Source organism: Bacillus rossius, chromosome 1 (assembly GCF_032445375.1).
Source record: "Bacillus rossius redtenbacheri isolate Brsri chromosome 1, Brsri_v3, whole genome shotgun sequence".
NCBI classification, from domain to species: domain Eukaryota; kingdom Metazoa; phylum Arthropoda; class Insecta; order Phasmatodea; family Bacillidae; genus Bacillus; species Bacillus rossius.
Genome location: NC_086330.1, coordinates 310,265,572 through 310,278,767, shown reverse-complemented (window position 1 = coordinate 310,278,767; position 13,196 = coordinate 310,265,572). Strand labels below are relative to the sequence as shown.

General features: G+C 41.7%; 1 protein-coding gene across 1 annotated transcript; it reads left to right on the top strand.

The window, feature by feature from the left end:
- The first annotated feature begins 266 nt into the window (after positions 1-266).
- On the top strand, positions 267-3,682 carry LOC134527925 (mucin-2-like). The gene is made up of 4 exons (XM_063360969.1): positions 267-301; positions 450-1,213; positions 1,273-1,544; positions 1,649-3,682. Exons 1-4 carry the CDS (start codon positions 267-269, stop codon positions 3,680-3,682), a joined length of 3,105 nt encoding a protein of 1,034 aa, XP_063217039.1.
- The last annotated feature ends 9,514 nt before the right edge of the window (positions 3,683-13,196 follow it).

Sequence of the window (13,196 nt, the reverse complement as noted above, 5' to 3'; positions counted from 1 at the left end):
CAGAGGAAAAATTGAGTAGCGTCGCAGTGCCGTCCACACCAGGGCGTGCAGAGGAAAATTTGAGAAGCGTCGCAGTGCCGTCCACACCAGGACGAGCAGAGTAAAACTTGTGTAGCGTCGCAGTGCCATCCACACCAGGACGAGCAGAGGAAAGCTTGAGTAGCGTCGCAGTGCTGTCCACACTAGGAGGAGCAGAGGAAAACGTGTGTTGCGTCGCAGTGCTGTCCACACTAGGAGGAGCAGAGGTAAACTTGAGTAGCGTGGCAATGCCGTCCACACTAGTAGGAGCAGAAAAAATTGAGTAGCGTCGCAGTGCCGTCCACACTAGGAGGAGTAAAGGAAAACTTGAGTATCGTAGCAGTGCCGTCCACACTAGGAGGAGTAAAGGAAAACTTGAGTAGCGTGGCAGTGCCGTCCACACCAGGATGAGCAGAGGGAAACTTGAGTAGCGTGGCAGTGCCGTCCACACCAGGACGAGCAGAGGAAAACTTGAGTAGCGTCGCAGTGCTGTCCACACTAGGAGGAGTAAAGGAAAACTTGAGTAGCGTCGCAGTGCTGTCCACACCAGAAGGAGCAGAGGAAAACTTGTGTAGCGTCGCAGTGCTGTCCACACTAGGAGGAGCAGAAGAAAACTTGAGTAGGTTCGCAGAGCCGTCCACACCAGGAGGAGCAGAGGGAAACTTGAGTAGCGTGGCAGTGCCGTCCACACTAGGAGGAGCAGAGGAAAACGTGAGTAGCGTCGCAGTGCCGTCCACACCAAGACGAGCAGAGGAAAACTTGAGTAGCTTGGCAGTGCCGTCTACACCAGGACGAGCAGAGGAAAACTTGAGTAGCGTCTCAGTGCCGTCCACACCAGGACGTGCAGAGGGAAACTTGAGTAGCGTGGCAGTGCCGTCCACACCAGTACGAGCAGAGGAAAACTTGAGTAGAGTCGCAGTGCCGTCCACACTAGGAGGAGTAGAGGAAAACTTGAGTAGCGTCGCAGTGCTGTCCACACCAGAAGAAGCAAAGGAAAACTTGAGTAGCGTCGCAGTGACGTCCACACTAGGAGGAGCAGAGGGAAACTTGAGTAGCGTGGCAGTGCCGTCCACACCAAGACGAGCAGAGGAAAACTTGAGTAGCGTCCAAGTGCCGTCCACACTAGGAGGAACAGAGGAAAACTTCAGTAGTTTGGCAGTGCTGTCCACACTAGGAGGAGCAGAGGAAAACTTAAGTAGCGTCGCAGTGCCGTCCACACTAGGAGGAGCAGAGGATAACTGTGTATCTTGGCAGTGCCGTCCACACTAGGAGGAGTAAAGGAAAACTTGAGTAGCGTCGCAGTGCTGTTCACACCAGAAAGAGCAGAGGAAAACTTGTGTAGCGTCGCAGTGCTGTCCACACTAGGAGGAGCAGAGGAAAACTTGAGTAGCGTGGCAGTGCCGTCCACACTAGGAGGAGCAGAGGGAAACTTGAGTAGCGTGGCAGTGCCGTCCACACTAGGAGGAGCAGAGGAAAACTTGAGTAGCGTCGTATTGCCGTCCACACCAGGACGTGCAGAGGGAAACGTGAGTAGCGTGGCAGTGCCGTCCACACCAGGACGAGCAGAGGAAAACTTGAGTAGCGTCGCAGTGCCGTCCACACTAGGAGGAGTAGAGGAAAACTTGAGTAGCGTCGCAGTGCTGTCCACACCAGAAGGAGCAAAGGAAAATTTAGTAGCGTCGCAGTGCAGTCCACACTAGGAGGAGCAGAGGGAAACTTGAGTAGCGTGGCAGTGCCGTCCACACCAAGACGAGCAGAGGAAAACGTGAGTAGCGTCGCAGTGCCGTCCACACTAGGAGGAACAGAGGAAAACTTCAGTAGGTTGGCAGTGCTGTCCACACTAGGAGGAGCAGAGGAAAACTTGAGTAGCGTCGTAGTGTCGTCCACACTAGGAAGAGCAGAGGAAAACTTGAATAGCTTTGCAGTGCCATCCACACTAGGAGGAGTAGAGGAAAACTTGAGTAGCGTCGCAGTGCCGTCCAGACTAGGAGGAACAGAGGAAAACTTCAGTAGCTTGGCAGTGCCGTCCACACTAGGAGGTGCAGAGGAAAACTTGAGTAGCGTCGCAGTGCCGTCCACACCAAGACGAGCAGAGGAAAACTTGAGTAGCTTGGCAGTGCCGTCTACACCAGGACGAGCAGAGGAAAACTTGAGTAGCGTCTCAGTGCCGTTCACACCAAGACGAGCAGAGGAAAACTTGAGTAGCGTCGCAGTGCCGTCCACACCAGGACGAGCAGAGGAAAACTTGAGTAGCTTGGCAGTGCCGTTCACACTAGTAGGAGCAGAGGAAAACTTGAGTAGCGTCGTAGTGCCGTCTACACCAAGACGAGCAGAGGAAAACTTGAGTAGCTTGGCAGTGCCGTTCACACTAGTAGGAGCAGAGGAAAACTTGAGTAGCGTTGCAGTGCCGTCCACTCCAAGACGAGCAGAGGATAACTTGAGTAGCGTTGCAGTGCCGTCCACTCCAAGACGAGCAGAGGAGAACTTGAGTAGCGTCGCAGTGCCGTCCACACCAGAAGGAGCAGAGGAATACTTGAGTAGCTTCGCAGTGCCGTCAACACTAGGAGGAGCAGAGGAAAACTTGAGTAGCGTCGCAGTGCCGTCCACACCAAGACGAGCAGAGGAAAACTTGAGTAGCGTCTCAGTGCCGTCCACACTAGGAGGAGCAGAGGAAAACTTCAGTAACTTGGCAGTGCCGTCCACACTAGGAGGTGCAGAGGAAAACTTGAGTAGCGTCGCAGTGCCGTCCACACCAAGACGAGCAGAGGAAAACTTGAGTAGCTTGGCAGTGCCGTCTACACCAGGACGAGCAAAGGAAAACTTGAGTAGCGTCTCAGTGCCGTCCACACTAGGAGGAGCAGAGGAAAACTTCATTAACTTGGCAGTGCCGTCCACACTAGGAGATGCAGAGGAAAACTTGAGTAGCGTCGCAGTGCCGTCCACACCAAGACGAGCAGAGGAAAACTTGAGTAGCTTGGCAGTGCCGTCTACACCAGGACGAGCAAAGGAAAACTTGAGTAGCGTCTCAGTGCCGTTCACACCAAGACGAGCAGAGGAAAACTTGAGTAGCGTCGCAATGCCGTCCACACCAGGACGAGCAGAGGAAAACTTGAGTAGCGTCTCAGTGCCGTCCACACTAGGAGGAGCAGAGGAAAACTTGAGTAGCGTCGCAGTGCTGTCCACACCAGAAGGAGTAGAGGAAAAATTGAGTAGCGTCGCAGTGCCGTCCACACCAAGACGAGCAGAGGAAAACTTGAGTAGCTTGGCAGTGCCGTCTACACCAGGACGAGCAAAGGAAAACTTGAGTAGCGTCTCAGTGCCGTTCACACCAAAACGAGCAGAGGAAAACTTGAGTAGCGTCGCAGTGCCGTCCACACCAGGACGAGCAGAGGAAAACTTGAGTAGCTTGGCAGTGCCGTTCTTACTAGTAGGAGCAGAGGAAAACTTGAGTAGCGTTGCAGTGCCGTCCACTCCAAGACGAGCAGAGGATAACTTGAGTAGCTTCGAAGTACCGTCCTCACTAGGAGGAGCAGAGGAAAACTTGAGTAGCGTCGCAGTGCCGTCCACACCAAGACGAGCAGAGGAAAATTTGAGTATCGTTGCAGTGCTGTCGACACTAGGAGGAGCAGATATGGATTTGAGTTGCGTGGCAGTGGCTTACTGACTAATCAGAGTATATCTAAATTTAAAAGAAAGTTTTAAATAGCACCTATAGATACATAGAATTCTTTAGCCTCACTGTAGATATTTCGCACTCCATACATGCATAATGAGCAATGCGAGAGTAGTCTTCCGTAGCAATGCACAGGTACATCAGCTAAATAAATAAAATAATGAAAATTATGGTATACATATCATTTCCATTCACCAGTATTTAATATTTCTAAAAAAAAAAAAATATTTTTTGTTATCCAATTACTCTCTTTAAAGCAAATATGTCTCTTTCGCTGCATAAAGCCCAGGCAATACCGGATACTTCAGCGTTAAATTAATACTAACTATAATTAATGCTATATACATTGTTCTGTAAAACGTTTTTGTTATAAAAGTTCAAATTGATTTATTTTTGTAAAAATAATTTTATTATTGTTCAGTGTATTAAATCAAAAGGAAGTAAAACATCTAGCGCGCGAACATTAATACACGTAACATATTTTTTTTGTATTCTAAGATACAAAAGCTTTATTTTTTTCAAGCTACACTTGTGAGACAGCAAACCAAATAATACCAATTTCGTTTCTTTAATTCGGATGTGACGTCTTACTGTTTCATGACTATCATTTCTTCTGACCTGGTGAAGGTACACATGCAGGTTTCGAGGAAATGTGGCTGATGAAGTGTTAGAAAATAGAGTGCGCAGTTTTATTTAAATAGTGTTTATCGGTTGTTGAATGATCCTTGTACATTAAATTTAAAATAATAGTTAATAATTCATGAAAATTGTAAGTATAGGGCGAAATTCATCTAAAATAAACAGTGTGTATATTGTACGGTTATTAAAACACTGCTTTTCATGTAAGACTTCAAAATGAAGTGATTTATAAACTATCAAAGGTCATAATAATGTTTATTAGAATAACATTTCAAGTAATTGAAAGATAACTTAATATTGAGTTATTTAAATAGTAAAATCTTGTAGTGGCTGCAAACGTGGCACCACACAAAAATTAGAAAATGAAAATTATTGCATAGAATTTTCCAAATAGAAGGTTTGCATTAAGGGGATTGGTGCAGGACAAAAAACAGTCATTCGTCAGAATTTGTTGGAAATGAGCTTAAGTGTTTCATAAATGCTTGTTTATTACTACTGTATGGCCAGCCAGCACGTATATAAGCTAGCGGGTGAGATTTGGCAAGTTAGTGGCGAGAGAGCTTCTGTGAAGGGAGGTTGTCGAATGTTGCAGCTCTGAGGCCTGCCATCTAGCGGGAATCTTTCGAAGGTCTTCCACAATATCGCCTTTCTCTCTTTCTCTCTCTCTCTCTCTCTCTCTCTCTCTCTCTCTCTCCAACACGGACACCCAACCAGCTCTTATCTTCGCTTCCCATCTCGCCCTATCCTTCATTCTCGGATCAGGTAGCCGCCCTTCCCCGCGTAGACTTTCATGTTACTCCAGGAAACCAAGACAACCTGTGAAAAATTTGTCCAAAGCTGAATTTTTGTACTGTGGTAGAGTTGACTATGCTTAATAACATACCGAAAGTTTACCGCTGTAGACCTTGTGCGTTATCACCGAAAATTTGCATTTAAGTCCTAGGTGACAGCAACTTGCATCAGTCCATTAAAATGCTACCCATTTATACAGTTTTTAATTTAGACTGTCCATAAACTTACCGAAATAATCTAGAAACTTTAATACACCCATTAATGTTAGAAAAAATTTAAATTTTTAATATATATGATATAAAGCGATTAATTCACGACATATTTTTTTTTTTTATCTTTGCCACCCAGATAAAAATACGATTTACACCGATTTGAAGAGCCCAATGCGAAAAAATGTCTAAATAAATGTTTTTAATTATACTTTTAGCTTTAAGATAGTATATTTATAAAGAGTCTAGCATAATTAGTTGCCTCATTAAAGCTGCCCGAGCGTTGCAGTGTACTGCGGCCGTACTGATCTTTCACGGCCGGCGTGCTTTGAAACACGCTGCGTACTGCGACACTCAATAAACTTGGTCTTATTTATGGATTACTTAAAATATATTTAATGCATATGATAGGGTGTATTCATGTTACATCTATTGAGATATACATATTATTTTTTTATATATGAATGATTTTTGATACAATAAAATTAACAATAAACAATTTCTGCTTGGAACTTGTAAATCAAAATTCTAGAGGACCTCTGGTTTTATATATATGTGTGTTCGTATTTTGTTACAAAAATTTTATTATTAAAAATTATTTTAATACCAAAAAATATAATTATTTTTTATTTCTAATTCATTATATTATTTTAGATCAGAACTGTGCAAAATTTTAATGTAGCCTATATTATAAAATATATATATATAATTGTATGAAATTATTTTACTATATAACAATTGAAGAAAACGATACACCGTTAATGTGCTTATTGAGTTTTGTCACTTTTATAACATAATTCGGATGATAATATTATTTTTTTTCCAGAAAATAAATAATACATAAGTTGTGTTGTAAAATGTATTGATAGAATTACATATTTAGTAATTTTTTTTCTAAGTTAATTCATTGGAGTGCTGCGCCTAGCTTACTTCGTTGAGTTGCTAGTGGCAAAGAGCGGTGGTGGATGTTTTTGCAAGAGTTTTACCTATTTTATGACCCCAGCTGTGAGAGGGTGTTCGTCCCAGAAATTCTAACGGTCAAGGAAAATAGCCTTTCTCTGTAGTCACGTACGGGTCTGCTACTCGCGCAATATCGTCAATTTATCACAACTTTCCGGGAAGTTCTATTGTTGTTATTTATTTATAATTTAGAAATTAAAGAGTCGATCATACTAACATTTTTACCTAAGCAAATTGCATCCTGGAAGATTTTTATCTACGTTTGCAGCAAAAATGACTTGCAGTTAGGAAATTTTTATTCTTTCAGAGTAAAATTCAGTCTGGAATTACCATACATTAAAAATCTTAGTTTTCTGGAGCAAAAAACGTCCCAGCACGAGCGACTTTAACACTGCTGCACACACACTACGCAACTTGAAATACATCAGTGGTCAGACTATTGTACCAGACACTCAAAATATACACATTTAAACCTTAAAAAAAAAAAACACAGACAATATTTATGAAGTGATTTTGACGTTACGCTCAACATATTTATGTAACATGTAATCAAATTTCTATAAAAAAATATATTTTTTTTCTTACCTTTTATGATTAAAATTACCAATTTAATAATAGGACGTTTTAACTTTGAGGTGTTTATCACAGTTACCATGTAGGACATTATTTTATATTACTTTGGTGCCATAATGATAACCGACTTAAAAAAGTATTAAAGTTATTAAATTTACGAAACATTTTTGTGGATCATTGTAGAAATTATCATTAAGGACTCAACTGCTCATTTATTGGTGTGATCACAAGGTTTCATCGGTAAACTTTTGACGTGTTACTAAGAAATGTTCATTCTACTACTGTACAAAATTTTTCCTTTGGGATAATTTTCCATGTATTAAAAATTTTTGTTTCTTAACAGCGAAATTCGTCTCGACCCGAACCTACTTCGACAACCTCGCAGTAGTATACACTACGCGGCTCGGATCGCTTTAGTGGTCAGACTAATTGTATGAGACACTTAAAAAATATACCAATTTAAAGATGAATAAATATGCAACAACGATTACTTTAAGCGATTTCCACGTTGGGCTCTTTAAGTTTATGTAAGATGTATTTATATTTCCTTAAAATTGAATGAAAGTGAATTCGTTAACTTTAATGATTTAAAAGGTCTATTTTATAGAAACATGTTAAACTTTGTGCTTTTTATCACTATCCTCAGATAGGGCAATGTTTCTAGATTATTTTGGGTTCCATACTGAGGTCTACTCCATAAACTGCATTTGCAATATCCATTATTGTGGATCGTTGCAAAAAAATTTAATTTTGGACTTAACTACTCGTTTTCGGTGTGACACACAAGGTTTGCGGCAGTACTTACACTTTTGACGTGTTACTAAGAAATGTTCATTCTACTACTGTACAAATTTCGGCTTTGGGATAATTTTCTATGTATTAAAAACCTTTGTTTCTTCACAGCGAAATTCGTCCCGACCCGAGCCTACTTCTGCAACCTCGCAGTAGTATACACTACGCGGCTCGGATCGCTTTAGTGGTCAGATACATTGTACCAGGCTCTCAACAAATAAACTAATTTAAAATTTAAGAACTAAATCGTGATCGTAAATTGGCCGCCATGGTGATTTGCGAATTTATGGAGAAATAAAAGCAGTTAAAATCTTATGTAGTTTCCAAGAGACATTATTACATCACCAATCATCTTAAGTAACAGGTTTACAAAATTTCAACATATTCATTAACTAGTCAGTTTTTTTTCAAATGTGTTAGTATTAACAATCTGGACCATATCTAGTCGGTGAGGTCTGTATTGTTACAGACTATCTGTATTCCGGTATTTGGATTTTGAAGCTACTTAATGATTCGCTTTCAATGTCTATTAAAATATACCTAATGCTAATTGCAGGAATATTTCTACTCGATTTCAAAATTATAATTCCTGAAAATTTGTAGCGGACACATTTCAATGTAACACTCACTGATTTTCGAGTTGTGTTGAGGTTTCGCATGCCACTTCGTGTACACGAGATGGCCCCTGCTCTGGTAACAATGAGTAGGGACACCTGTATTACGCGAATACATTTCGTGTCAAGGTATTTCACAAAATACTGTAGCTTTTTATAAGAGGAAAGGCAAATTGTGAGGGTACAGCAGTACAGTGACCACATTCTCATTGGCCCCGTCAAGAGCGGGACGACACCTCTCACCGACCTCAGACAATAACCACAGCAGAAAAGCTACAGTATTTTGTGAAATACCTTGACACGAAATGTATTCTCGAAATACAGGTGTCCCTAACAATGAGTCATCACAACCGGTGCCGTCTGTACGAGCGTCTTCACAAGTTATCCTGAAATATGTTCTTAAATATTAATTCAAGTGAATTCTTAAAATCCTACACACCTTATCTTAAGTGTCGTAAATGAATCGTTATATTTTGTAAATCCATATAATATAGGAGCCACCATGGCGCGAAGCGATGGACGCGATACGAATAATATTTTTTTTTACCAACCACTACATCAGTAAATATTTGTGGTTTCCATTCGCTATGAATTCAAGCATGTAACATTTGTACTGCTTCTTCAATTCGGCCACAGTTAAATGGGAGGCTCTGAATCCCTGAAAACTCCTCAAAAAAATCAACGATGAATCACAGGCATTATAACAAACAGTTGTCATAAGTCAAGTAGCCAATGAGCAGGTGACATTTTTCGAGTCCGTAGAGGATTGACTATCGTACAGGTCATTGGCAACACGCCCTTACGCGCATGGTTAATACCCGCATGAGTAGAGCAGAGGTGCCCACCTCCCCCCCTAAACACTATGACTCACCCCCCCCCCCCCCTAAACTAAATATGCCCCCCCCCCCGAATTTTTTTATGTAATTTTCTAAATGATTTACTCAATTATTTTATAATATTATACTTTTTAGTATTATATTTTATCACATTTTGCATTAATTAAAACTGATTTTCTAATAATAATTTTGGTAATATCAGGTAATATTTCCATCCTGAACCGACAGATGCCAAACTGCTTTTGTTGAGGAAAGTGCGGGGTTGCCAATTTGATTTACAAGATCCCTTTCATTTATCAAAGCACCAGAATCGTATTTTCACATTAGAAGCTATAATTATGTAAATAATATATACATTTTTCTCGTCTTTTAACCACCCCCCCCCCCCCTGAAATTTTAATGACGCAGTCTGCGTCGTTATCCCCCCTTGTGGGCACCCCTGAGTAGAGTGTAAAGGCGTAAGCATGATACACATCTGGTCCTCATCTAACCGCGCACACTTAGATTTAACTCAGGATAGGGTGAAAAATGTTTACTAATTTTGCAGTCCTAACAGTCACCAACGAAACGCCAGCAAAATAAATAAATAAGGCCACGAATATTGTTCGTGAATGAAGGCGAAGCTGATACTTTGGAAACGTTACCAGCATATATTAAATAATGTTTAACTATTATTTACGTAGCTTACTTCTTAAAACTGCATTCATGTAAACTGATTTTGTGTGAGACTATGTTGAGTGTTTTCTGCTACACTTATTTTTCTGAAAAAAAGTATATTGTGGCTTAATAAACTTGTTAACATTGATGCCTGTCATAAAAAAAATTCAAACGTAATCATACTGATACATGTTGAGTATAGTTTATGAATGGTTCACGCATTGCTGGAAAAAAAAAGCATGTTTACAATTTTACACATCTTTATGTTGTCGCATCGCGTCCATCGCGTTGTACATACGCAACTCTGAAAAATAAATGTATGGTAAAAAAGCTATAATAAAATAATCTCTTATCTTTCTTTATTCTTTTTTCTAAGCGCTCTAATGGCTTTCGATAGTTTTGTTCTTTTGTGTACTATGCTTGGTGGAGGTTTCTTCGGCATTTTATTCCTGAATAAATCTCACGCTTACAACAAAAAACATCTAGCTAAATCACTGTGTTAAATAATAACAGAGAATAACCATTCAATTATACGCCGAGCTAGACCAAACACGTTCTCTTATCTACTGAAAATGAGTACGTTGACCTTCATATCAGTTTCGCGCGAAATCCCGTCTCCCCTTCGTAAACAGCAGACAGCTGAGGCAGGGTGGGAACGAGAGAAAACACTGGCTGCAAACAGTTCGGGAAACTGTCGCAAGGTGTCACTACTGTCCAGCGCGCTCCATAATTTCTCGTATCCGAGCTTGCACGCTGCTCAAACTTCTACAGCTACGTTTTTACTTTAGGTCCGACTGCAATAAGCTTAAGACTAAAATAAAGTCAATCATTCAGCCGACAGATATATTGGCGTTTGAATTACAAATGAAAACGCGAATGTTATTAAATTCGCAAATGAATATCACGCAATTTCGTAGCAGCTCATTTATTAAAATTCAAATTGTAAATACGTTAAATTAATAATGATTACAGATAAAATAATGGCCACAGTCATATCTCCCGTGTCTGAAAATTTATCTGCGAAAGTTTTACCACTGAATTCTTTATAGTTTATTAATAAAGCTTGAATTTAAAAAATTCCCGAAAATCAGCAATAACTTAATTAAAATAAAAAAATTAAAAAAATAATTTTACACCAGAATGGTTCAAATCTTCTCTAGTAGCTGAATCATTAACAAATATATTGTTTTTTTTAATACGATGCTGGTGCACCAATCCCCTTAAATAAAAAAGTTAAGAACAGCCTACTTTGATGTTGCTCCGTCTAAAACATTTCTTCTTCAAAGCAACTAAAACATTACTTTGATTATCTTGCTTTAACAATTAACTAACAACCATTTAAACACAAACAACACTTATCTTTAACCTGCAGGGTCCGAGCCATCTCGACTGAAAGAGACAACTATTTATTCTCGCTCCCGATGTCAACATTCCCCTTCTTCGAGCGGCGATAACAGTCCATACACTCCTACCAACATGGCGCGCGGTCAAGCTTCGCCTAGCCGCCACCCGGCACTCTGGAGTCGAAACTCCACCTGCACTCGAGTGTTTCCGTCTTCGTGTACTCAGCCTGTGGCCAAGCGCCAGCCGAGTCACGCGCAGTGTCGCGATGCAGCTGACGCCGAAACTTCGTGACGACGACGACTACAAGGTCGGAGACACCAGACCGGGCAGGCAGGACATGCGACGACCGTCACAATCTTGCGAAGGTTGTCGGAGTCACCTCGCAGTGCGTGGCCGCCTCACGCCGTCACTTCCTTCGTGCCGTTGTTCCGCAGAGCCTCGCTGACTCGCCGCGACTGGAGCAGGAGGGCTCGCTGACGAGGCCTTGGGCGACGTCAGGCCAGTACTCGGTAGCTACGCACAGGACAGGACTGCACTAATGAGGCCACGGGTCTCGCCTCGCCGCGGTGTCCCATACTCGAGTCTCGGGTACAGCAGGAGCACACAGCAAACGATATGAAAAGTAAGCGTCAAGTGCGGGAATCACGAAAGCCCAACCCTGCTCCACTCCTTTCCTTCTATCCCTACCCAACCTCCCCGATCCCACACACATCTTTCGTCCAGTTAACACCTGGTGGCGTTGGACATAACTATACTTAATATGTCAAGTGATTTGATTCTTATTTGACTTTATTCAAAGTTATTACCAGTTAAATTTGGAAATACATTCGATTCCAGCAAGTCGAGCAAATACTGCGGCCTAGATGGCTGAGCGAATTACGTCACCACTATCAGTGCAAATTCAAGTATTTAAACAATAATTTTTAAGAAGTATCGGTTTGCCAAGAAGGAAATTGTATATAAAGAGTTGGGTAACTTATTAGTAAACTGTCATTTGCAGACATCCTTAGTACACGCATGATGTTCATTCCGCATCGGCGGCATTAATGATTTATGTGTTGCCTGTGTAACTGCATATGTGCTCTACACTCTTCGAAATTGCAGTAAATTTACGCCTTTTCAACGAAGAATACACCTAAAATGAACGAAGAGTTGATATTTATTCCAGCCAATTCTTTATTCGTATAAATTACGCTGTATTTAGAGTTTCAAATACTGACTTAAGATTTAACATAAACGTAGAAGAAATGAGTGTTTTGCGGGAGCCTTAAACAACTCTTTGAATTTTTTTCCAGTACACTAAAAAAAAAAAAAAATTTTCGTGGTTCCGTGTTAAAATTTAGTAAGTTTATAACCCGCAAACTTAGGGAAAATAACGATAAATTTACAAAGATCCCTAGATAATTTGTAACCGGTGTTGTTCGTAAATTGAAGGTGAAAATAATTTAACAGAGTATAGTTGCACCGTGGTGTCCGCTCGGCGCAGAACTGTCTGCGCGTGGCGCCTGTCGCGTGACAAACTGCACCCTGCCTAATACGTGCGTAACAGCTCTGCTACACAGTGTTTTGCGCTGCGCCCTTTAAACGCTATAATAAACCGGAGCCGAGCAGCAGGCGACTGTCCTGAGCGGAAGAGTGCAGCAGTAGGGGCGAGCTGTGTATGTGTGGGGGGGGGGGGGGGAGAGAGGCTGGGAATGTCCACCTGCAGAGGCACCCACCAGTCCCGTGTGACTGTTAATTGGTTTCCCTACCTGTGTGCGCGCGCTTCTCTGCTCCGCGCACTGCGCCCTCCACACTCGCAACCAGGCAATCATTATTCAACATCACATGAAGCGGCGCGCGCGCCTAGTGTTTATTTGTTAACAGCCCCATTCTATGCATACTAGATAAGCCGCGAACCACCTCTTCCTTGCGGCGCGCGAGGCATTTGTTTTCCCAAAGTGAGATGGCACTTCGCGTCCTCGTGCGACTGCTGGTCGCGGAACTGCAGTGATCGATCGCTCGCAAAGGCGAAAAACACGCTAATTTGGAATATCAGGAATTCTATCAGCTTATTTATACCATCACAGTGTTAATTAGGGATTTGAAC

What these genes read in the sequence shown, in the direction of transcription:
- LOC134527925 (XM_063360969.1), top strand. Translation starts at nt 267, where the DNA reads ATGCCGTCCACACTAGTAGGAGCAGAAAAAATTGA. An exon ending in AGGAGCAGAGGAAAACTTAA is followed by an intron (nt 1,214 to 1,272) that starts GTAGCGTCGCAG and finishes GTATCTTGGCAG; the next exon opens with TGCCGTCCACACTAGGAGGA. An exon ending in CAGGACGTGCAGAGGGAAAC is followed by an intron (nt 1,545 to 1,648) that starts GTGAGTAGCGTG and finishes AAACTTGAGTAG; the next exon opens with CGTCGCAGTGCTGTCCACAC.